Genomic DNA, 21,931 nt, shown 5'->3' with positions numbered 1-21,931 from the left:
GTGTATAATCTGTAGTAGCATAGACTAGCGTAGATGGGGGAAAATTTGACATTTTAAAAATCGATTAATTCGCGGATGAATAAGCGATTTTTATTTACTTTCCTTAAAATTAAAAATAGTTGTTGGGCGTGGGATATAAATATATCATTTGCAATACAATGCCTTTTATTTAAAACATAACATAAATTGTAATAACGTATTTCCTTTTATGTAAATTCGTGACAAGACAAGCTTGACAGAAGAACGTCATAGAGCTGTTACAACCATAGAGGTTGCGCCGTAGCAACAATAGTTACTGCTTTTATAATTGAATAAACAGTCTTTGGAATTAAATCAAGTATGGTAAATAATAAAATAGACAAAAATACGTTGATCTATTCAATTAATAAATAATCGATTTACTGAACAGATTAATTATTTTGCAATAGGTTCTAGGTTTTCGCATCACTAAATGTCTATGGTCGGGTTAATGGCGTCTTTGTTTACGCTTGTCATAAATTGGATCGGAATACAATATACAAGTGAATGCTCAAGTTTAGCAGCACCTTTATACATCAATAACATTTCTTAAGTTTGGAACATGCTCTTGCTAAGCCTCATTTTAGACAGGTAAGAGCGATTGGTTTATTTTAACTATGGCTCCAGGGCAGTTAAAGCTATATATAGGTTTATATAGGTATTAATTGTAAAAGTTTTATGTTTCTAAATTGATGAGCCACAACATTCGATTATTTATGAAACATTAACGACTACCTAATCATGCAAAAATATAGATATTGTATTTAAATAATCTACCACCGAGCCATACCTTTCTCATACACATCTGTTTGCAAATTTGAATACACTAGCTTTTATCACGAACATAAAGGCATTGATTTCAATCAGAGCGAATGTGCAAGGAGTTATATATTTTATGTACAGTCACCTGCATTAATATCTGCATGCATAAAAATAAAAACAAATCAGATATTAATGCGATATATGATTCAATGGTGCGTGTGAAGTTCCCAATCCGCACTGGGCCCGCGTGGGAACTATGGCCCAAGTCCTCTTGTTCTGAGAGGAGGCCTGTGCCCAGCAGTGGGACGTATATAGGCTGGGATGATGATGATGATGAGATATTAATGCAAGCTTTTTTATGTCAGGTATTGGTGCTGGTGTACATGATAATCGCTGACTTATGAACTCTTAGTATTTACGATTAATAAAGTCGTTTTTCAGACTGTGTATAGTCCGCGCGGCGGTTTAAGATGGCTCAGGGAAACTGGTGGGGGTAAATGGCGCATGAGTACAATCATGCACAAAATCTTTTAACAAAATAATATATCAGAAAAATTAAAGAACACAAGTAAATTTTAGGGAAGTGTAATTTAATAAGATAATGTAATAATAACATTGAATTTAATAAGAGGGAAAAAAATAGCCATCTGACAGTGTTGATATCCCTTCCATTAACATCATTTTGCGATATTGAAGGTTTTTTGCAATCAGGTGTAAATGTTGAACAGATGTTGCCAAATTTTCCTCTAATGATAACGTGGTGGCTCCGTGGCTGCTGTTGAATTTTTTACCTCCTTTAATTAACCCACGATTTCAGTTGATTCCTTTGTTATATAACAGTTCACGTCGTAAACCATTTTCCTGGCTTGCCTGGTTAAAACTTTATTTTTCGTTTTTTTTTCCACTACTACGTAATGAAAATACAAATAATTAAACAATCTGTGCACGACAGTATGTAAGGGAACACAAGACGCATGAACGGAGCGCGGGCGGTGGAGAGCGACTGATCAACCAATAACGTGTCGACGTCGAAGCGCACCCGCCCTTCACTCCTCTGCCCCCGCCAAATAGACCGAAGAAATGTCTACTGCGCATGCCCCTTCTACTTTTCCCGAGCCATCTTAAACCGCCGCGCCGACTATACTTTGTATGTCAAGAATCTTATTGTTTCATTGTGCATGAGCATATTTCAAACCAAGCCATGAAAGTGGAGATGTCAATTTCGCCGTGTATTTCAGGCGAGGAAAGCAGCTACGGGTCACAGTCAGAAGGCGGGCATTCCGACGGATTCCACTGCGCCGCGGATAGCTCATGGGATCCCTTCGCTTTACTTGATCCTACCAGTGATACAGGTACCTATTTTTAGGGTTCCGCAAAAGATGAGAAACGGAACCGTATTACTGTGGCTTCGCTGTCCGTATGTCTGTCACAGGGCTGTATCTCGAGAATCGTAATAGATAGGCACATGAAATTTACAAATAATACTAGCTGTTGCCCGCAACTCCGTCCGCGTAGAAGTATGAAAAATAGTTTACATCCTATTCGCAGATAGGTCTGAGATGCAATTAGGTAGATAATTCCGGGGTAGATGGCCATAAGGGAAAGATGACCAATCAAAATAATTAATAGAAGCGTCGACTTTACGCCGCCAGTTACCATTTAGTTCAGTTTCTATCATGGGTGGGAGCTACGGTATAGCCAACATCTTGGGGAAATAAAATCGAAAGTTAGATAAAATCCTGTTCTTTTGTTTTGTCTGGTACAAATCTTTTTACGAGTGCCCATGTTTTACGTGGTTATGATGCTAGTTTCTTAAAGTAATGATGGCTTTAGTATTTGTTGCAAAGGCAAGAGTAGTATTTCGTTCTAACTCCAAAATAATGCATGTCGTGCTTTTACTTTTTTCTATTCTACGTATTACCAATTTAATTCAGTATGTACCTAATGATTGTATAGAAGTTTTCTGAAAAGTATCAGGTAGTACTGACAATGTACCATTAATAATATTACCAGGCAAAAATAAGAAACAGCAGGTAAACGACAATGACATCATTCATGGGAATAGCAAAAAAAAATTAAAAACTGTTCTTGTCGAAGACTGGATTTAATGCAGAGTGCCAGGTTTGGACACATGAAAATTATACTGGGTTTGGCGACACGTGTTCCTAATAAAAATATATTAAAGTATAGACCGAAAACTACGCAAAACGTAGAATTGTGATATGGCCATCTTACCCCTACTGCTATGGCCATCACACCCGGGCACTTTGGGAGAGATGGCTGGCCAACTGTGTTTTTTTTAATTCATATTTTGCAACGATTTTATTAGAAATTGTGACTTACTGGCTTGACATTCCAAAGTTAAATATTTAAAGTGTAATACAAAAAAATATCTTAATCTCGTAATGACATTATCAGTCTTCACTTAATCATTTAGTATTAAGTATTTATTCATTTATTTATTCGATACACATAAAAATACATAATAGCAATAACATAAGTGCAATAGTATAAGTGTAATTAATTATATACTTAGATTTCCATTATAGCGCATAAATTCTTTTTTTATTGGTTTTAATTTTTTCGTTTAAACTTACCCTACTTACACAAAAAAAAACATAAAAATCGATCAAGCTGTTTCTAAGGAGTTTGGTCACAAACATTTTTGACCCGAGAATTTTATATAGGTATTAGATGTATTTAAATTACCACTTCTATGACCAAAAGCAGACAGAGCGAAGCTCCGTTGAATCTGTTTCTGTCTCGATTCAAATTGAAAAAAAAAATGCGAATGGAACATTTGACTAGGAAATAACGATTCTGGTCAATTGATCTAATCAACCGTACTAAATCAAAACCTGTAAGGGCACTGCAGTAAAGTCATAATAAATAAGCGTGTTAATTTAAAAACATGGTGTATTTGTCCCAGTGAAATGCACGATGTGGGAGCGCGGTTCCACGTTGCGCGCGGAGCTTTCCGCCGTGGACATCAGCTGGTACGTGGTGGCGCGCGCGGAGCGGGCTATGGCCGCCGACGGGTGCGTCTGGGCCGGCCTGCTGATGGCTGCCAGCGTCGCGCTCGTGGCACCCGCCTCTAGACTCATCCAGGTATTGCAGCTGGCAGCAGGCCATTAGATTACCTGACGATCTCTCCCGCACCCGCGTTTATATTCAGAAGCGGCTGTCAGGAGTGCACTCGCCGCTGCACTCATCCAGGTATTGCAGCTGGTAGTCTGGTAGCAAGGCACAAGATGCGCGTGGCAGTCTCTCTCACACCCGCCGTAGGCTCGTCCAGATATTGCAGCTGGCAGCTGGTCATTAGATTACCTGGCAGTCTCTCCCGCACCCGCTTTTATATTCAGAAGCAGCTTTCAGAGGTGGCAAGTAGGAATTGCAGGGACTTAGTTCTTTAACTCAATTATAAGAAGAACCATTTATAACTTTACATTTTTCACACATGACTAATGGGTCCTCGCAAAGATGCTTCGTAACGGCTAAGGCCACTATGGTAAACTCATTCTTATAGTAATCAAGTACCTAGGGTGAGGGCACCACTCATGGACAGGAACCAATAATGGAATATTTTTTACGGTAACCCAATATTAAGAAACGGACGCTCTAAAACTAATAACACTTAGGTTAGGTATGTGCAGATAACTGATGCTCATAACTGGTAAAGTTCATGAATGGTGAGCTATAAGGCATTGAATCCTTGCTGTCCATTACTGGATACTACTGTGCTTAACATGTCCATGATCGGTGCCGTCACCCTAGCAAAGATGTAACAGTTTACGGGAACACGTCGCCCGTGCTTGTTTTCAGAGCAATTAATCAATCTTCATATTTGTTTTCTCAAAAATCAACGTAACTACTTAAACTGAGAAATGCCTGATAGGTTAACAGGATTTTTTAATGAAGAGTAAGGTATTGAGGTACAGGTTAATAAAGGCAATACTGTTTTCAGGTTGCCATAGAACAAGACACAAGAAGCGATGAAGAGCTACAATCACTGTCCCTTCTAACATATATCCCGTCATTAATCTTCAACTACAGTCAAGGATCCCTATATTCTATACTAAGCGGTGCTTTTGGAGACAATATTTGGTGAGCGTAATTCAAAATAGGTATTAGAGATATATTTAGACGACTAGAAGGCCAAGTGGTTAGAGGACCTGACTACGAAGCTTGAGGTCCCCGGGGCAGATAATAATACGAATCTTTGTTCTCGGGTCTTGAATGTTTAATATGTATTTAAGTATGTATTTATCTATATAAGTGTATTTATCCGTCGCCTAGTATCCATAGTACCTACAAGCTTTGCTTAGTTTGGGACTAGGTCAATGTCAATGTCTGAAAAATTTAGAACCGCTTGAAACTTTTAAAAACAATAGGAGTAACCTTTCTAATTAACAGAAAAAAATATTAGATTTTTAAGTAGCATCAATTAATTTAAAAAAATGAAAGAGTTTTCTTTACCGCCAAATTACGACAGTCCGGTCGGTTACGAGTTGTTCCATAGTCCAGAATAAAAAACATTAAAAAAGAATTTATGTGTCTTTGACTCGATCGTTTTGACAAGTGACACTATACCGGGCCGAATAATACTGACATGGAAATACCGACCCTGTTTTTCATGTACATACACGCCCATAGAAGCTGACATGAGCTTCTGTCAAAATATTTAAGCACTTCTCGAATGACATCGACGGCCTTTCGTAAGGTATACTGAGCGGCGAAAAATCTGGCCCTCAAATGTATGCAGTACTTAATAGGTAATTTTGTATTTAGAGTGAGCAAAATTTTGTGCCGTTGTGTATGTAACGCCAGGAACTTGCGTTTTTCCATCTTACTATCTTTCTTGATATTATAAATGCAAAAGTAACTGTCTGTCTGTTACCTCTTTACGCTTAAACCGCTGAGCTGACTTAGATAAAATTTGGTAAACTAAGTATGCAGATACATTCAGATCCTGGAAAATTGCATAGTTCCCGTGGAAACCTTGGTAGACGAAGTCGCTGGCAAAAGCTAGTAACACCCATAAACACATTCATCAAAAGTACCTAGAGATATTTTTATTTAATATTTTAGAGGCATAATTACTACTGAATGAAAAATTTTTTTGATGTGTGTACATTCGACTTTTCAGGGAAATAGCAACAAACATACTTTCCTGCGTGCTCCGCTTCGCTCTAAGCGGGCTCGTGTTTTTCCTACTCGCCGTGGCCGAACGCGCGTTCAAGCAGCGTTTCTTGTACGCCAAATTGTTTTCGCACCTCACTTCGGCGCGTCGAGCTCGCAAGTCGGAGCTGCCGCACTTTAGACTCAACACAGTGAGGAATATCAAGACTTGGCTGTCCACGCGGTCGTATTTACGGGTACGTAACGACAGGGAGATTATTTGATCAATATCTTCTGGATATAAACATCCCAGTGCTTGCCACTGTCTCGTCTCAAATTTAGAGGCCGGGTGCAGTGCAGTTCTCAAGCAAGCCCTGTGCATATTGAGAACTTAACACGCCATTGAATTTGTGTTTGGATTGCTCTGAAGTTCGTTGTCACAGCGCCATCTGTTTTAGAGTGAGGGAACAAGCACGACAAACTGCTTTATCGACTGGACGCTAAAGCAGGAACCGCTTTCAAATTCAAAAGCTATAACGTGTTGACGGACTTGCCTTGTAAATCAAACGTTTTACATCGTTACACAAAAATTAGTTGAATTTATGTGAGAAATGAGATTTTAAAATCATGATCATAAATGATAAAGACGTTGAAGGAAAACATCGTGAATTCTGAGAAAAACTCGGTAGCCCATTAAATGCAGTGGAGCAAGTTAAAAAGTTGTAGTTCATTGATATGAATCTCCGCAAAGCAACGCCCGAATCAATCTATTAATTATTTTCATACAGCGCCGTGGGCCCCAGCGATCTGTCGACGTGATAGTGTCTGCTGCGTTCATGCTCACGCTGATACTACTGGCTTGCGTGAGCGCACAGCTACTGAGGGTAAGTGACTACTTATTTTATTAATTACACAATTCGCTGACCGAACTTTGATCGCTGTTTGCAAAAAGGAAAAATATCTTTTCCCAGAGACGAGATAGGTCTCGTCTCTGACGCTAGGCCTAAAATCCCCTATTTACTTATGAAGTCTCATCGAAATCGTAAAAACCGTTTTCAAGATTTCAAAACATAAATATTTCTTTTCTAATATCAATGCACTTGCTCAACAAAATCTAAGATTTTATTAAAAAAAACGAGACAAATTTTAATAAAACGAAAAATAAAAAGTTTTAGTTATAACATTTTTCTACTTTGAATATTATAACTTTTTTTTCAGGAATTTGCCCAATACTTTAACGAAGATACAAATAAACATTGCAAGATAAATAAAAGCTTGTAAAATTATATCAACTGTTTTGTCACCAGGACTCAATGACGCTTGAATGCGGTTGGCTTCTCGAAGCTCTAGTCTGGAGCAGCTGCTTGGGGATCTACCTGCTACGCTTACTAACGCTAGGCAGCAATGTCAACCGCAAATACCGCGGCTGCCTGTCCGCCATTCTGACTGAACAGATCAACTTGCACTTGGCCATCGAACAGAGGCCCGAGAGCAAGGAACAGTTGACTGTAGCGAATAATGTGCTCAAACTTGCCGCCGATTTGCTTAAGGTAAGATACGAAGTTATGATTTTTGACATAAAGACAACGCAATCTCGTGTATTAAATAATATTAGCGTTAGCGGGACGGTACGATACGATCTTCGATTTTCGAATTTCGTAGTAGCCCCTCTGATTATACGGAGCAAGTTTAAAGCTCTGTAGCTTAGAATATTTAGTTGTAAAATAGAGTAATTTTGACCTATTTATATGTGTTTTTTTAAGTGCGATGATCTGTGAACTTACATTTTAAGATAGTTTAATTTTCGATACCTCCGATAAACACTTACCCTGTGACCAAAGTGAAACCGATGCAGCCTTATGCATATGTAAATGAAACCATTAAGAAGCGATTTATACGCCAAATGAAAGTGTTCAATACTTTGCATTTTTAACGCTTCAAGACTTGCGATAGTGACATATTATTATTCTGTTTTTGCAGGAACTGGATTCGCCATTCAAGATTTCCGGAATATGTGCCAACCATTATTTGTACACAATCACCAAGGTAGTAATACTGTCAGCCCTATCGGGTGTCTTATCGGAAATGTTAGGCTTCAAGCTAAAACTACACAAAATAAAGATCAAATAAAAAATAATGCTTTAAGCAAGTAAAACAATTCATGGTGTAAGAAAATGCACGCCCACTTGGCGATATTATACAAGTCATGAACTTGCCATATTGTGTTGATTTGACGATTCGCGTTCATTGGACAGAAGACGATGCATTTCTCCAAGCGAATGCCGTACTGCGCTCACTCTGGCAATGCATGAAGGTAATCAAATATCTTAATGAACAGGAATGTTTAAAAAATGCTGCGGTTGTATTTCAAACTACTTTGGAACATAAGTAAATACAAACATACATAGACTGCTAAAATCATTACCTTTCCTTTTGGCTTTGCCGTCGGCGGGTAAAAATTGGTTACTTTGAGTATTTTAGTAAAATCTATGAAAACAAAAAATGTAGCATGACGACAGAACAAAGACGGTTCTGGAAGGAAATACCTACAGTGATAACCAATTCTATTCCTCTTATTATTAGTAATTATGTGTGTTTTTAAATTGATATTTGTGAACTTCATTAAAATGGAACATAAGGCACAGGAACGGTTGGCTGAGAGTGTTAGCGAATGTGTAAATACAAGTCAACATTTGAAATGGATTCAATACTGTTACATCGACTCTTTACTGTTCTTAAATATGCAGACCTGACAAATATGTATCTTTAATAGACTAATGATAGATAGATAATGCACAAATAGTGTGCCATTTTCAAGTAGCTTACTTGAGTAGGTATGATGGGCTTTTTATAAGGCCTTTTTATTTACTTTTAAAAGACAGGGTTAGTTAATTGATGTAGTTATTGTTTGTGTGTAGGAGATACTTACAGAACTTAGATAATTTTATAATCTCAGAGAACCATAGAGTTGTCGTAGGTGATTAGAAAATGTTCTAATGAGTAGAACTACTCGGTTATTAGAAACCATATTTTGACACTTCCTCTAAACCCACCTTCTACCGCAAGCAGGGGGGCGAGTTACTGCGAAATTCGAAAATGGAAGTTCGTATCGTACCGTCTCACTCTCTTATAATATAAAGCGTCAGCCGGACGGCAAGATACGAAATTCAAATTTTGCAGTTCGTAGTATAGGGCCAGACTCAGTTTAACTTACAACTTTGGGCTGCATGGAAGTATTTCCCTCGAACTTCTATAAAGTTGATCAATGTAAGTCAAATTGAGTACGTGCGGAGTTCGCTCCGCTTCCAGTGGAGGGAGGCATAAGACTTCTCACTCTTTTCATTGTTTTCTGTATTCGACAAACTTCACTTATTAGAGCAACCAGTTCATTGATAAATTTTATAAATGCAATGCGATCTCTGTTTATTTGGACAAAACAAATAGACGGCGTCACAGATATTTGTCACATAATTAAACATAAGCAGTGAGTAGTGAAATTACCCTTATTATAAATATGACTAATTTTTAATTGCACTAATTCACCCAGTAGGTACCTACATTCAAATTTGTTGATCCTTTTTTTGATATTAAATACCATTTTGATCTCAATTTAAGTAACGCATTATGAAGATGATTTCAAAAACCTGACCAACTTTCTTTCTCTCTTTTGTATTTGAGCAACGTTAAAAAGTTTCATAAGGTTTTTGTTATCATTTACAATGTCATTAAATAAGTAGAAACTTATGGCATTACTTTAATATGTTACAATGTGAATTCGTTATAGTTAAATTGTTGTTGTGTATCGGGAGGGTTGGGTCGCTGAACTGAAGCCCATTAACAAAGTTGTACCCTTTCTTGATCTTGTATATTTAAGTAGATACTTTAAATTCGAAATGTTCCTAGTTACTTAAAAGTTTAACTTGCCAGTGGTTTTTGCGTCATGCTAATGTTTTTTGTTTTTGTTAGTAGAACCGCTTTATTTATCTAATCATCTAAAAAATACTAGGTTATTCATTATAATTTTAAATTAAGAAAACCAATGGCTAAATAGTTATACTTTGTCAATCAATTGTTGTATGTATATTGTATGAGGCTCCGCGTACATATAATTGAAATGTGTATAAAAAATATTATGAATATGCCAATTTCATGAATTGAATTTTAATTGATCTTATAACGTGACGTTGCAATATACGTCACGTAACGTCACGATTTTGTAATAAGAAAAATTTCGCTCGGACAGCCATTTGAAAAGCAGTTATTCTTGTTAAGTCTTAATAATCCATGCAGAAAGAGGTTAAGCCGTCACGCGTCCTAGAGACTACATTAGTCCCTAACTTTTTTTGTGCGGGAAATGTCCTAGAGACTACCAGTAGTCTCAGTCTCTAGGAGGCGTGACGGGTTAAGTGTTGTTGAAATAATAATCCATGCAGAAATAGGTATACCCGTCACGCGTCCTAGAAATTACATTAGTCCCTAACTTTTTTTGTGCGGGAAATGTCCTAGAGACTACCAGTAACCTGTCTCTAGGAGGCGTGACGGGTTAAGTGTTTTTGAATTAATAATCCATGCAGAAATAGGTAAACCCGTCACGCGTCCTAGAGACTACATTAGTCCCTAACTTTTTTTGTGCGGGAAGTGTCGGGAGGCGTGACGGATTAAGTGTTGTTGAACACATTGACTGTCATCAACGCATATATGCGTTTTTGTGGTTTTTTACCCGGTGCCGCTTTCACAGTTATGCAGTCATTGGAACGCACATGTGCGTTTGCGGCACCTGAGGAAGTCTCTATGACAGCCGGCTGCGAATGCATTAGGTGCTTCCAGGTAGTCAAACTAGGTGCGATTGAATTTTGACTCAATCCAACGGTGTCGGCTCGTCCTAAAATTTCGTAGAATGTATCCGGCGTTATGTAATTTGGCGTTTTAAATAAGAAGAGGGTACCTTTTCTTTCAAAATGTATTTAATTTTTTCATGCTAATTTTATGAGTCAGTTTTGTGACGCCCAAAGGGAAGGAGATACAAGTGACGCCCAAACAGCGTATGAAAAAAACGTCACAAAACAAAAAACAAACTAACGTTTTTATTTGGACCTTTTTTTACTATCGTAATCGTTTGTGCTCTGGATTCTGAGTAGGAAAAACTATATTTTTCTAAAATTAAAAAAAGTTAGGTACACATTTTTGTGAAAATGCACAATACCTAATCTAATAACTTTAAAATAAAAAAGTTCTGGTTAATAAACGATTTATTTAGGTAAAAAAGATTTTATTGCTATTAATATTGTCAGTCATCATGTGTGGTAATACCATTGTTTAAGTTTAAATACCTACACTAGAAAAAAAATTGACTTACAAATGCCTACAATTATATTGTAACATCCAAGGTACAAATTATCTAATTCAGTTATTTGCGCCCCTTGCGCCACTTGACAAGTGCCGATATTTGTAAACGGTTTAAGTAGGTATTTTATAGATATTTCAATCTTGAATAATGAATGAGAATTTTTACGTAGTTCTTAAGATATAAGGTGCATGAAATGCGAAACTAAATAAATTTTACATACTTCAATAGTTCTTGTTATTTACGTTATCATATCAGACAGATCCAATTACCGCCTGACTGTGTTAAAACTGAGTTCGGATTTTGTCACGACGTTTGAAATCCTATTATTGCAAATAAGAAATCCGAAAATGTTCCTCATACTCATAATATCATAATATGTTTTGTTCATAACTTTGTTACTATCGTAATTCCGAATGATGTCAGGAAGTGTAAGTCAGAACAAACTTCACACAAAAAGTGGCCATACCTTAAACCAATCTTCACTACTTTAAAAAAAACTCGTACCTCAAAATAGACAATAATTCTGAGTGAACTTTACTAACATTATGTCAAGGTTCAATTTTGTTGACATATTGATTTTAGATACGAGATTTTTTTCAAAACGATATTATTGTTACGGCGGCGGGTTAGGTGGTAAACTTTGATCGTGCTTTTCGACCCCTAAGAGGCATTTTCAGTAAACTGAAATACTGTTTCAGGCCGTTTCAGAGGATGCTCTATCACATATTAGTTTATCAAAATTTCACTCAAGTTGACGCCGTTTTCAGGCGCCTGAAACATGTTTTCAGTCCGTTTCAGGCCACCCTCTATCCAATGACGCCATAACCTGAAAACGCGTTTTCAGGACCCCTTATCCCCTGAAGTACATTTCAGTATAATGGCGAAATTTTCAATAGGAGTGAAAGAGATAGCAGGATTAGAAAGAGACAGCTATACTGCGAACATTCTTCGAGGTGTGTAACAAGGATAGCCTATAAGTGTGAGAAAGACAGACAGATATGATCCTATTTCCGGAATATTCTAGTAACTGTGTGAGAGAGATAGCACATGAAAGACTACTCGTTTCCGGAACATTCGAGATGTAGTAGGTATGACGTCCTACCGTCCGTTCGTCCGTCGTGGTATATAAGCCGGGCGAGCTTGCGACGCCGACAGAGTGAATTTTCGAATGCGATACCGAGAGATAAACATCGAAGAGAATCAAAGCGACTAGTAAGTGAGTTTTAGAGTGCGACATTACTGTGCCAAGTGTCGTGTAAAGTAAACTCAGATGGGAAAGTGACATCCCAGAATTCTAATTGAATTTGACCATATCCAATGGTTTAAGCGATGATAAAGGATAATCATTAATAAAAATGGGTTTTCATAGGTAAAAATTTATTTAACCAACAAGAGCAGTGCGGGGCAAAACATTTTTTTACGTCACAAAAAAGAAAATTTAACACAAACCGAATGAACTACTATTATACCTATAGAAATTAAATATTTTAACTCTTAATATTTAATTAGTCTTATTTATATGAAACTATAACATTATTCTCGAAACAGTGCGTTTACCTTTCTTATTGCTTTAACACGCCTCTAGAAATGTTTGACTGGGTTATACCAATTGACGAGAACAAAAACATTAAACCTAAAATCAGATTTACTAGTATAAGTAAATTGCTGTCTGTCACGTGTCAAACATAAATATCATTTATCCAATTTATAAACACTCCTTTCACTACAATACACTACGACCATTCGTTTTCAATGTGATTTCAATGCAATATCTAATTTCTAAGAAAAAAAATATTATATTATACTACTAAAATAAACAATCGTAACCAAATACTGCTGGTTACTATGCAAACATCTTCATCCACTTTCATTTATTGTTAATTACAGTCCAATAATAAAAAGCAGAAGATATAAAAGAGGAATAACATTTCTCAGACAGTAGAGTTCTTATACTTTTGAGCAAAAATTTGATCAAAAATATGTGAAAACGACTATTGTTAACGGCATAGAAGCGTGTACATATTTTTGATAGAATTTTGCTCAGAAGTATAAGAACTCGACTGTACAAAATAAATGTCACATTAAGAAAATGACTTTACCCAAAAATGCGCCATGAAAGTCATTTTGACGTCTTTATTTATTTCCCTCTCTTTATTCTCGGACTGAATTGACTCAATATAATCAATACTATTGAGTGGTCTCAAAGGGTAAATATACAGATCAGTTTATCCTCTCAATACTTTGTTTACATTATTGCAGTTGGTATAATCAAACCTATTCTTATCGTAATAGGTGGGCCACACAAATGGCTGACCACAAAAAAATAATTCACAATTCACATTAAATAAGTAGACAACATTATTGCGTGATTTGGAATCGTAGTTTGTCTGATTTTAAGGGCGCAATTAATTTAAAAATTTGATAATTGGTCTTTAGGTAAAATTCCAAAATAGGGTAGGGCGTTAAAGAATATACATTTTCGTTTGAGGTCAAAAATCAAAATGTATTACGAAGAAAGTTCTCATTGAATATCTATTTTCTGCAGTCTTACTTTATTATGTGGGATAGTTAGTTAATTACAGAGAAATACTAACAAAACTAGCAAGAAAAAGTTAGAAAGACGGAACGATAATAAATAAGTGAACTGTTAAAATGGAGCGGTTTTTTATAAAATCGAAACATTCAAACTGATGGCCAAATAATTTAAAAACTATCAAATTTAGGGCTTTTAGTCGGAACGCACGTTGACTTTTCGGTTCCACTTAACGTGAATCAGAATTTGTAGTCTGGCCAGGATTAGGCGGTGTGGCCCCTTAGGAGCAAGGCAAGGCTAATCCCGGCGGTGGTCGCGCGAGGACGAGATGTGAGAGCGGCTGCGGCGGGACTCGCGATCGCCGCGGGTCCTCTCGCGGGAACCCTCCCGTTTACTCCGACTGCGTGAGCGGCTGCGCCTTGAATAGAAACAAATTTTTGTTATAATTAATCTTAAAAAACCGGCCAACCGAGCGTATCGGACACGCCCAAAATAGGGTTCCGTAGCCATTCTGAAAAAATTAAGTAATATTTTTTCCAAGTTTAGGTATATTTTATACCTTAGGCTGCTATTTACTCTTAAACTACTAATAATTCTCAAGCAAACTTAGCCGTTATAGTTTTCCTTGTAAGTTTGATATACTTACTACCCTCCTGAATTTTTCCACCCACCGGTTAAGATTTTATAGGGGGGGGGGGACGCTCGATTTTAATGAAAATTCGCACTTTAAAGTTGAATATTTCGCAAAACTGAATCGAACAATCGTCTAAGCAAACCCCTAATTGTTTTTAAATGACCTATCCAACGACACTCCACACTATAGGGTTGGATGAGAAAAAAATCACCCCCACTTTATATTTTATTTTTTATTGTAGGTACCATTTTGTCGGCATAGTTTACATATATATCCGTGCAAAATTACAGCTTTCTAGCACTGATAGTCCCTGAGCAAAGCCGCGGACGGACGAACAGACAGACAGACATGGCGAAACTATAAGGGTTCCGTTTTTGCCATTTTGGCTCCCGAACCCTAAAAACAGCTAGCTCACTCATAGCGCATGACTAAGCTATAAACCACGTAAGAACGCGCGACTAGCATGTGCTTGCGTGATTGCATAGCGTATGTAAATTGATTATATAATAATCGCTTGGGTCGGGGACAGTACATTTCTACTGTATTATCTTTCCAATCGTGCACTTTATCGACGTTTTTTGTTCACGAACTGTCAGTTAATTTAATTCCCAGTGTAATAATTTAAACTTCAACACGTCTACTTTTGCGAGTCCATTAATATTTTACCCAAGACAAAAAGCGCAAAAACATTTTATTTACCTCTTAATACTTGATTAAAAGACCCGAAGCAAAATGCGAAATCGCGAATACGCGAAGATCAACAATTGTTTTTTTGTAATATTTATTGTCAGCGCTTTTAGTTACTTTAATGAACAGTTAATAGTACCTACCGTCTGTTCTATATAGGAATGGAAAGAAGGAAAATAGACTCTTTATAACAGTGCACGCTTTAAGAAGTCATTTAATAAATTGTATTATTTTAGTGTACGGTCCAAATTTGATTCTAATTAAAATATCGAAGACATCAATATTAGTTTCACTTATTTATTAACTAGCTGTTCAGTGAATATTCGAGCGTTTGTACTGCCGTCATTGTTCTCAACACTTTTTTAATCAGTTTTTTAAGAAATAGGTACAACGAACATCAACATCCGACACATATTGATGAATGTTGACACATGTCGATGTTTATTGTACCTATTTCTTAAAAAATATGATTAAAAAAGTGTTGAGAACACTGACGGCGGTACAAACGCCCGAATATTCACCCTGTTACCCGCGACTCCGTTCACGCAGAATTCGTTTATTGCTATCCCGCGGGAACTATGCAATTTTCCGGGATAAAAACTATTCTATGCCCTTCCCCGGGACTTGTACTATCTGTATACCGAATTTCACTTAATTCGGTTCAGCGGTTAAGGCGTGAAGAGGTAGGTAACAAACAAACATACAGACTTACAAACTTTCGCAATTATAATTAATATTAGTGAGATTAAGTATGCTATTTTCCATATCATAATGTAAAAACAATTAAAAAAAACTATTTTGTTAAAAACAGAAACGTCTACCTATAAAATACCTAAAGAGGCAGAGGTAAAGAACATTCTGCAAGAAACGGAACGTTTATAATATTGTTAACTCAAGAAATATTCTGTACATTATTTATAGTTTTTAATCGCCAGTTTGGATGAAAATGATGACCTTTAATCATATACAAATAGTTAACTTTTCACAACTAAAGCACTGCACTAAATTTTATGAAATTTGGAATGGAAAAAAGCTTGAACATTTTAGCAAACAATTTCAGCTCATTTAGACTCCAAGTGCCTGCCAAGCACCAGCAGATGTTCCTGCGCTCCGACTTCTGGCCGGAGAGTGTGGTGTTCCATCGTTTTAGGGTAGCGACGAAGAAGACTTTAAAAAAGTATGTAATTATTGTTTTTATATGTCTTTTTGTTTTGCATAATTTGAATTTTACAGCGCATTGGTGTTTTAACTGTAATGCTGTAAATTTTTGTTGACTAATAAATAAATAAATAAATAACAGAAACTACGAGTAGAATATTTCAAGGAATGAGAGTGGATGAGTCCACAAAACATAGTTATTAAATACCTTATAATCACCTACCTTATAAATACCCAATAATTATGTATAAATTTAAAGGTGTTCGATATAAATCTAATTAATATTATGTAGCAAATTACGTATTACGACTTCATCTTATTACTTCTTTTATTCATCATCATCATCACTATTATACGACTTGACAAAAAATGTTAAGAACCCCTTCTTCTGTGACCTTCTAGAGTCCAATGTTATCCTGAATGGACTAGCATAATAAGCGTGAAACGGATGGACAGAACCCGGAACACCACGCTGCGCTCAAAAACACGCATAACCGATGTTGAGAAAAAGAATGCTAATCTAAAATGGGGGCTGGACACGTCTGTCGCATGCACCCACAAAGGTGGCTTCAGTGACTTGGTGGGTGCCGGAGAACGGCCAGCGACATCGAGGCAGACCAAGGAGATGGCGGGACGATTTGGACACGTACGCAAAGGACTGGCCTGACATAGCGTCAGAACGGGAGTTGTAGAGGTCAGAGGAGAGGGGAGGGGAGGCCTTTGCCCATCAGAGAGACACTATACAGGCTACTTTAAAAAAAAAGTACCTAAGTACTGTAAGCAATCTGATGTACTCACTTGCGCTCCCGGTCACGATCACTGCGTTCGCTGCGCTCGCTACGGTCGCGATCCCGCTTCTCATCCTTCCCACGATCCCGGTCGCGGTCACCGTCCCTCGTCCGCTCCCGGTCCCGGTCGCCGTCGCGCGTGCGGTCGCGCTCGCGCGCGGACTCGCGGTGTCTGCGCGCACGCCTGTCCAGCTCCCGCCCGCCCACATAGTGCCGGCGACCACCCCCACGTTCGCGCTCCGACGCGCCGCGCTCCTCACGCCTCTTGTCTACAGTTTTCTACAATCAATCGAAATTTCATTTAGGGCTTAATTCGATTTACAATTACAAAATGTAGGGATCATCTGTCTAAACGCCGGCTATAACACCCCCTTGGGGCATTGAAAGTTTTCAGGGGAGTAGTGGTATAAAAACGCTCAGGGAGCTTATTAGGAGCCGTTACTTAGTAAATAAAAGGAAATAAAGAGCTTAAAAAACAAAGGAGTGTGCATAAGGCTTTGAATAGATAGTAGAATACAATGACTCTTTATTGTACACCAGAAATAATAAGCGATACAGAAAACAGATACTCAGAGAGAAAATGACAAGGTAAGCTAGGCAGCCTTATCGCTTAAGAGCAATCTCTTCCAGGCAATTGTTTTCACAGATTTTTTTTTTATTAGTGTTTATAAGGACTAGTTAACAAAATACTACTCCTAGTACTACACTACTAAGTAGTAGGTAGTTAGGAAAGATTAGTAAGTAGAAAAACCTTTACCCAGAGAAATATGTGTAGGAATCTAGGTATGATAATTGACTGTCACGGGTCAGTTGATCTATGGAGGTTGGATTAAAATATTCACGATGATCTGATGTAAGAAAAGATAAACTAGCACAATCTAATTAGCAACAACGATTGTGGAGTGCTGTATCGAATCTCCTTTGGTTACACTAGTCATCACGCGTAACGTAAACATGAGCTAGTTGAATATCACACTCTAAAATCGTAGTTTAACCCCCTGTTTCGCCATCCACTGATTAAATTTATTTGACGGATAAATGTGATGCCGTCTCTGTTTGTTTTGTTCGAATGACGGAGGCAACATCATGAAAAAACCCCTAATTAAAAAGATATTCAATATTGTGGTTTACCTGTGGTAACTGAATACATGTAATAAATTGTAATAATAGTGGTATTCCCTTTATGAGTAATGTTTATTTAAAAAGATCACAGATACTGCTTTTTGTAATTTTGTTATTGAATAAAAATAATTTTAATTATCTATTTTATTTTTATTCCCCTACATACAGCAGAGAGGCGCGTACAGAATGGCGAATACTCCATCGACAAGAGCTAAGCTCTAAAATATATTATGATGAAAATAAGGAGTAGAAAATGTGTGAAAATACAATTTTACATCAGTTATATGAGTACTTAAACAAAACCAATAATTAAGCTTAGTAAGTACCTTCAAGTCAGAAAGCTTTTCTCGAATGGTAATGAATCCAAGATGTAGTTTCCCTCCAAAATGATCAGCCAGCCGTCTGTCGTTGTCGTGTATTCCGAGATAAGCCGAGCACACTTCACACACCCTCAGCTTCTGTTGCTGGTAAGATGATGCCGGCATAGAGTTTCGGTACTCCTGTTCAGCCACTGCCTTCTTTTTGCGCAAGTCATCTATCTATAATTTTGTTAAATTATTGTTAATGTCATTGAAACATATTAGTAAGGTGTAGTTTGTGTAAGTTGTTTCACACCTCTCCCATAAGCTTGACGCTTTCTTCAACCATACCCTCTTCGCCTAGAGCTTCTGCACGGGCCAACTTCTGACCAATTTGTTCAGCAAGCTCATGAACGGAGTTTGCTTTTTCAGTGACTTCAGCCGATAGTTCCTCCTGGGTTTCGGCGAGACGTTGCTTTGCGGCCGTCGTTCGACGATCACAATCAGCTATAAACGCCTCCAAATGCTCCGTTGCCTTTTTAACACAATTAATAAAATTAACTATCAAAAAGATTACAAATTTTCCATAGCATTGTTTAAAAATCATAAATAAGTGGACATGAAAATTTTAAGTCTTTACTTATTGTTTTATACTCACTCCCATCATTGCATTCGGCTTTAGAGATATCAAATCTCGAAAAGAGTTAGTTAGTCTGCCAAAATTGAGCTTGTACTTTTCTAAAAAAACACTTCATATTCTTATACCAAACTTTAATACTTTGATAAGTTTTATTTTGAAAATGTATGGATAAAAAATGGTGAATTATTATGAATATGCATACTCACGTCAATGTCGTAGAAATAGTCTTTGGTTTTTGACGCTAACTCAAAATCCGCCCGCAGTGCCAAATCGTGTATTTTTGGACACTCACCTAAATCCATACGCTGCAAATTGAAAGAAGTCAAACCACATAAAATATGCAATCTATTAAATGCAACATAATGTCTGACAAAAAGGGTAGAATATTGAACATTTTGGTTTACATAAGGACCTAATTAAGACATTTTTGAATGTTATTCAGTGTAGAACTTTTCATAAAAGTTTTCAATATTTAAATGACAACTGTAATTAATGTTGTTATCTGACAAAGAAATAGCACACTTTCCCTGAGACAATGTAGGGTTTTTAAATATATTTTTAAATGTTTTTTATCATTCATGTGAAAAGAATCTTTAGTCATCAGTTATTTGCCTGATCAAAATAGTGTATTTGGCATTATAATCAGTTTCCACAGACAATCATATTCTTCAGCACTAGCCTCAATAGCCTCATTATCATTTCACCGCGCTAATCATCAGGGAGAGTGGACAGATTATAGTCTTCTATGAAACCAATAACAGTAGAACAAAATCTATATGTAGCATTTATATACTCGCAACCAGAACTAGAAGATCTTCACTGAATAAAAAATATAATGTAACACATCCACCGCCATAATGAGGTCAAACATGTCAGTTTATACTACCACTACCAAGCACCCATTTCCTGGATCCAATTTGCATGGCCATGGTTGCTTGTGCTAGTGTTAAAATTAACATGAATAGAAATAAACAACATCCTCTGGTGGTGAATAAGTTGACAGGACAACAAATCAGAAGATATTGAAGAAAACCCTTCCAGTACATAAACCATAAAGTTATTGTTTGAATAAAATACATACAATCTATCACCATCAGCTCACGCCCAGGTTCACCCGTCGGCAAATATTGACATAAATAAAGTACTTACAAATCTTAGAGGAAACACCCATCCTTTACAACTTAGTACCTAGTTAGTTGGAAAACTCATAGATATAATACTTTTAATTTTTACTTTTAACCAAATCATGTAAAGAAGAAAACACTAGTCATTTTGAAATTTAAAACAATTCAAATAGTTAAGAAATTACTGAGATGAGTTTTAAGTTTTAATAATACATAATTTACATTTACATAAACATATAAAAACTTTCGTCAAATCAATGTGGCAAAGTAAAAGTAGGTTACTTTAACCAGTTTTTCTTAGAGGGGATCACCTAACAAATAATTTGCAATTGAAATTGAATTGCACAATACATTATTTTCATGCATTTTTATATTTTAGCTGTCTAGCCATGTTGGTAGTTCAGTACGTACCCAATGTATCACCAAATTGCGCTCACCCGGCTTAACATATTGTTCCTAAAATTTTTACTTGTACTCACCAAAGCTGCATATCAACCGATGATTTTTTAAATGACTTTATATTAAGCCCGGGAGCCTTATTGAATTAAGTCCTGCTTAGCAGTAAATATACAATCAGCTAACTATAAATGTTTTATACGTACATCTTGGTACTTACAGAACAGCCTAACTCATACAATCTATCCCTCATCTCTTAAGTATTGTGATGAGCAATAAAGACTAGTGTTGGGCATTTTCTGAAAAGCATATTTCACCACAGTTAATGCCACTCTGATAGATTCTTCCAGAGGCACTACATTATCATGACAATAGATGAGTCAAGAAAGAATGAAAATTATCAACATACACATTGGGATAGTCAATGATAAAATGTTTAAGAAAACTGGATAATTAATCCCATTGCATATGATAGTAGAACACTGCAATCCCATAAAACACTAGTTTCTAGGAAACCAGTCAATTTCTGTGCTATGGTTTAAAAGTTGTTTTAATTTTGGAAGAATAAATATGAAAACTTGTGTTGAATTAACTTTCAAAATATTTCAGAGTACTTGCAACTCTTGCTAGTATCTTATAATAAAACACAGAAGTTCAGCAGTTACTGCATAGCCCCAAAACACAGCATGAATATATTTACTTGAAGGAACTTACTGTGGAAGATAGAATTTCGTGCGGACAACATTGCAGTAAAAATGATTTACACACAGCATCATCAAAAAACTTTACTCCGTGCTTATCAGCTTCACCTGAAAATACAATTCATAATGAATAAAAGAACTCAACAACCTTCAGCATGAACCACAATAATTTCCGTTCAAATATTTTTACGGAAATAAGCACCTCATACACAGGGATAGCACATGCAAAAAAAACATTGGATTGAATATGACCGTACTTATTTCTGTTTCAAGAACTAAAATTTTACTTAAAAACATAAATATTTAAATTAAATATTACCATTCCGAGCTGTACCCATCAATTGATCCAACATCGCCCTCATTTGCTCGTGTGCGGACATTTTGTATTTACTTTACTTGCACGGATTAGAGAGAAAATCTGACTACTTTTAGGTAGCTTTCATTGTACGAGGCACTTGGTTTTAATTATTATCCTTGCTTCTGTGTCCAATTTAGTCGCAATTCAATATAAATTTAAGATCTTGCTTTCCAGCAAAGCAAGCCAGGTCGCAAACAAAATGGCGACACGACAACGAACGAACGAATGAAACGAACGGAACGAATG

At 36.7% G+C, this 21,931-nt stretch overlaps 2 protein-coding genes across 7 annotated transcripts in view; one reads left to right on the top strand and one right to left on the bottom strand.

Annotated features, from left to right (window-relative positions):
- The window catches only part of phtf (putative homeodomain transcription factor), a 20,774-nt gene extending 9,304 nt beyond the window's left edge, over window positions 1-11,470 (top strand). For all 4 annotated transcript variants that reach the window (XM_074089249.1, XM_074089250.1, XM_074089251.1 and 1 more), the window contains 7 exons: window positions 2,019-2,132; window positions 3,710-3,888; window positions 4,745-4,884; window positions 5,927-6,155; window positions 6,687-6,782; window positions 7,206-7,448; window positions 7,879-11,470. In XM_074089249.1, coding sequence (XP_073945350.1) covers window positions 2,019-2,132; window positions 3,710-3,888; window positions 4,745-4,884; window positions 5,927-6,155; window positions 6,687-6,782; window positions 7,206-7,448; window positions 7,879-8,028 — 1,151 coding nt within the window. In that variant the 3' untranslated portion in view covers window positions 8,029-11,470. The remainder of the gene's footprint in view (window positions 1-2,018; window positions 2,133-3,709; window positions 3,889-4,744; window positions 4,885-5,926; window positions 6,156-6,686; window positions 6,783-7,205; window positions 7,449-7,878) is intronic.
- Window positions 10,893-21,931, bottom strand: LOC141429073 (putative RNA-binding protein Alsin2). 3 transcript variants are annotated; one of them, XM_074089252.1, is made up of 7 exons: window positions 21,647-21,931; window positions 21,341-21,435; window positions 19,313-19,411; window positions 18,783-19,001; window positions 18,494-18,706; window positions 17,056-17,324; window positions 10,893-14,196 (listed from the first exon to the last, which is right to left on the bottom strand). In XM_074089252.1, the coding sequence occupies exons 1-7, from the start codon at window positions 21,705-21,707 to the stop codon at window positions 14,076-14,078; spliced, it is 1,077 nt and encodes a 358-aa protein (XP_073945353.1). In that variant the 5' UTR covers window positions 21,708-21,931; the 3' UTR covers window positions 10,893-14,075. The 3 variants fall into 3 exon arrangements, with proteins under 3 accessions (XP_073945353.1, XP_073945354.1, XP_073945355.1); XM_074089253.1 differs by lacking the exon at window positions 21,647-21,931 and adding an exon at window positions 20,847-20,925 and having other exon boundaries at window positions 21,341-21,431; XM_074089254.1 differs by lacking the exons at window positions 21,341-21,435; window positions 21,647-21,931 and adding an exon at window positions 20,833-20,926.

This window comes from Choristoneura fumiferana, chromosome 6 (assembly GCF_025370935.1).
Source record: "Choristoneura fumiferana chromosome 6, NRCan_CFum_1, whole genome shotgun sequence".
NCBI lineage: Eukaryota > Metazoa > Arthropoda > Insecta > Lepidoptera > Tortricidae > Choristoneura > Choristoneura fumiferana.
This window is presented reverse-complemented; position numbering and strand designations above follow the sequence as displayed.

What these genes read in the sequence shown, in the direction of transcription:
- LOC141429073 (XM_074089252.1), bottom strand. Translation starts at nt 21,707, where the DNA reads ATGTCCGCACACGAGCAAATGAGGGCGATGTTGGATCAATTGATGGGT. An exon ending in ACGAAATTCTATCTTCCACA is followed by an intron (nt 19,412 to 21,340) that starts GTAAGTTCCTTC and finishes TTCAATTTGCAG; the next exon opens with CGTATGGATTTAGGTGAGTG. An exon ending in AAAAGCTTTCTGACTTGAAG is followed by an intron (nt 17,325 to 18,493) that starts GTACTTACTAAG and finishes GATTGATTGTAG; the next exon opens with AAAACTGTAGACAAGAGGCG.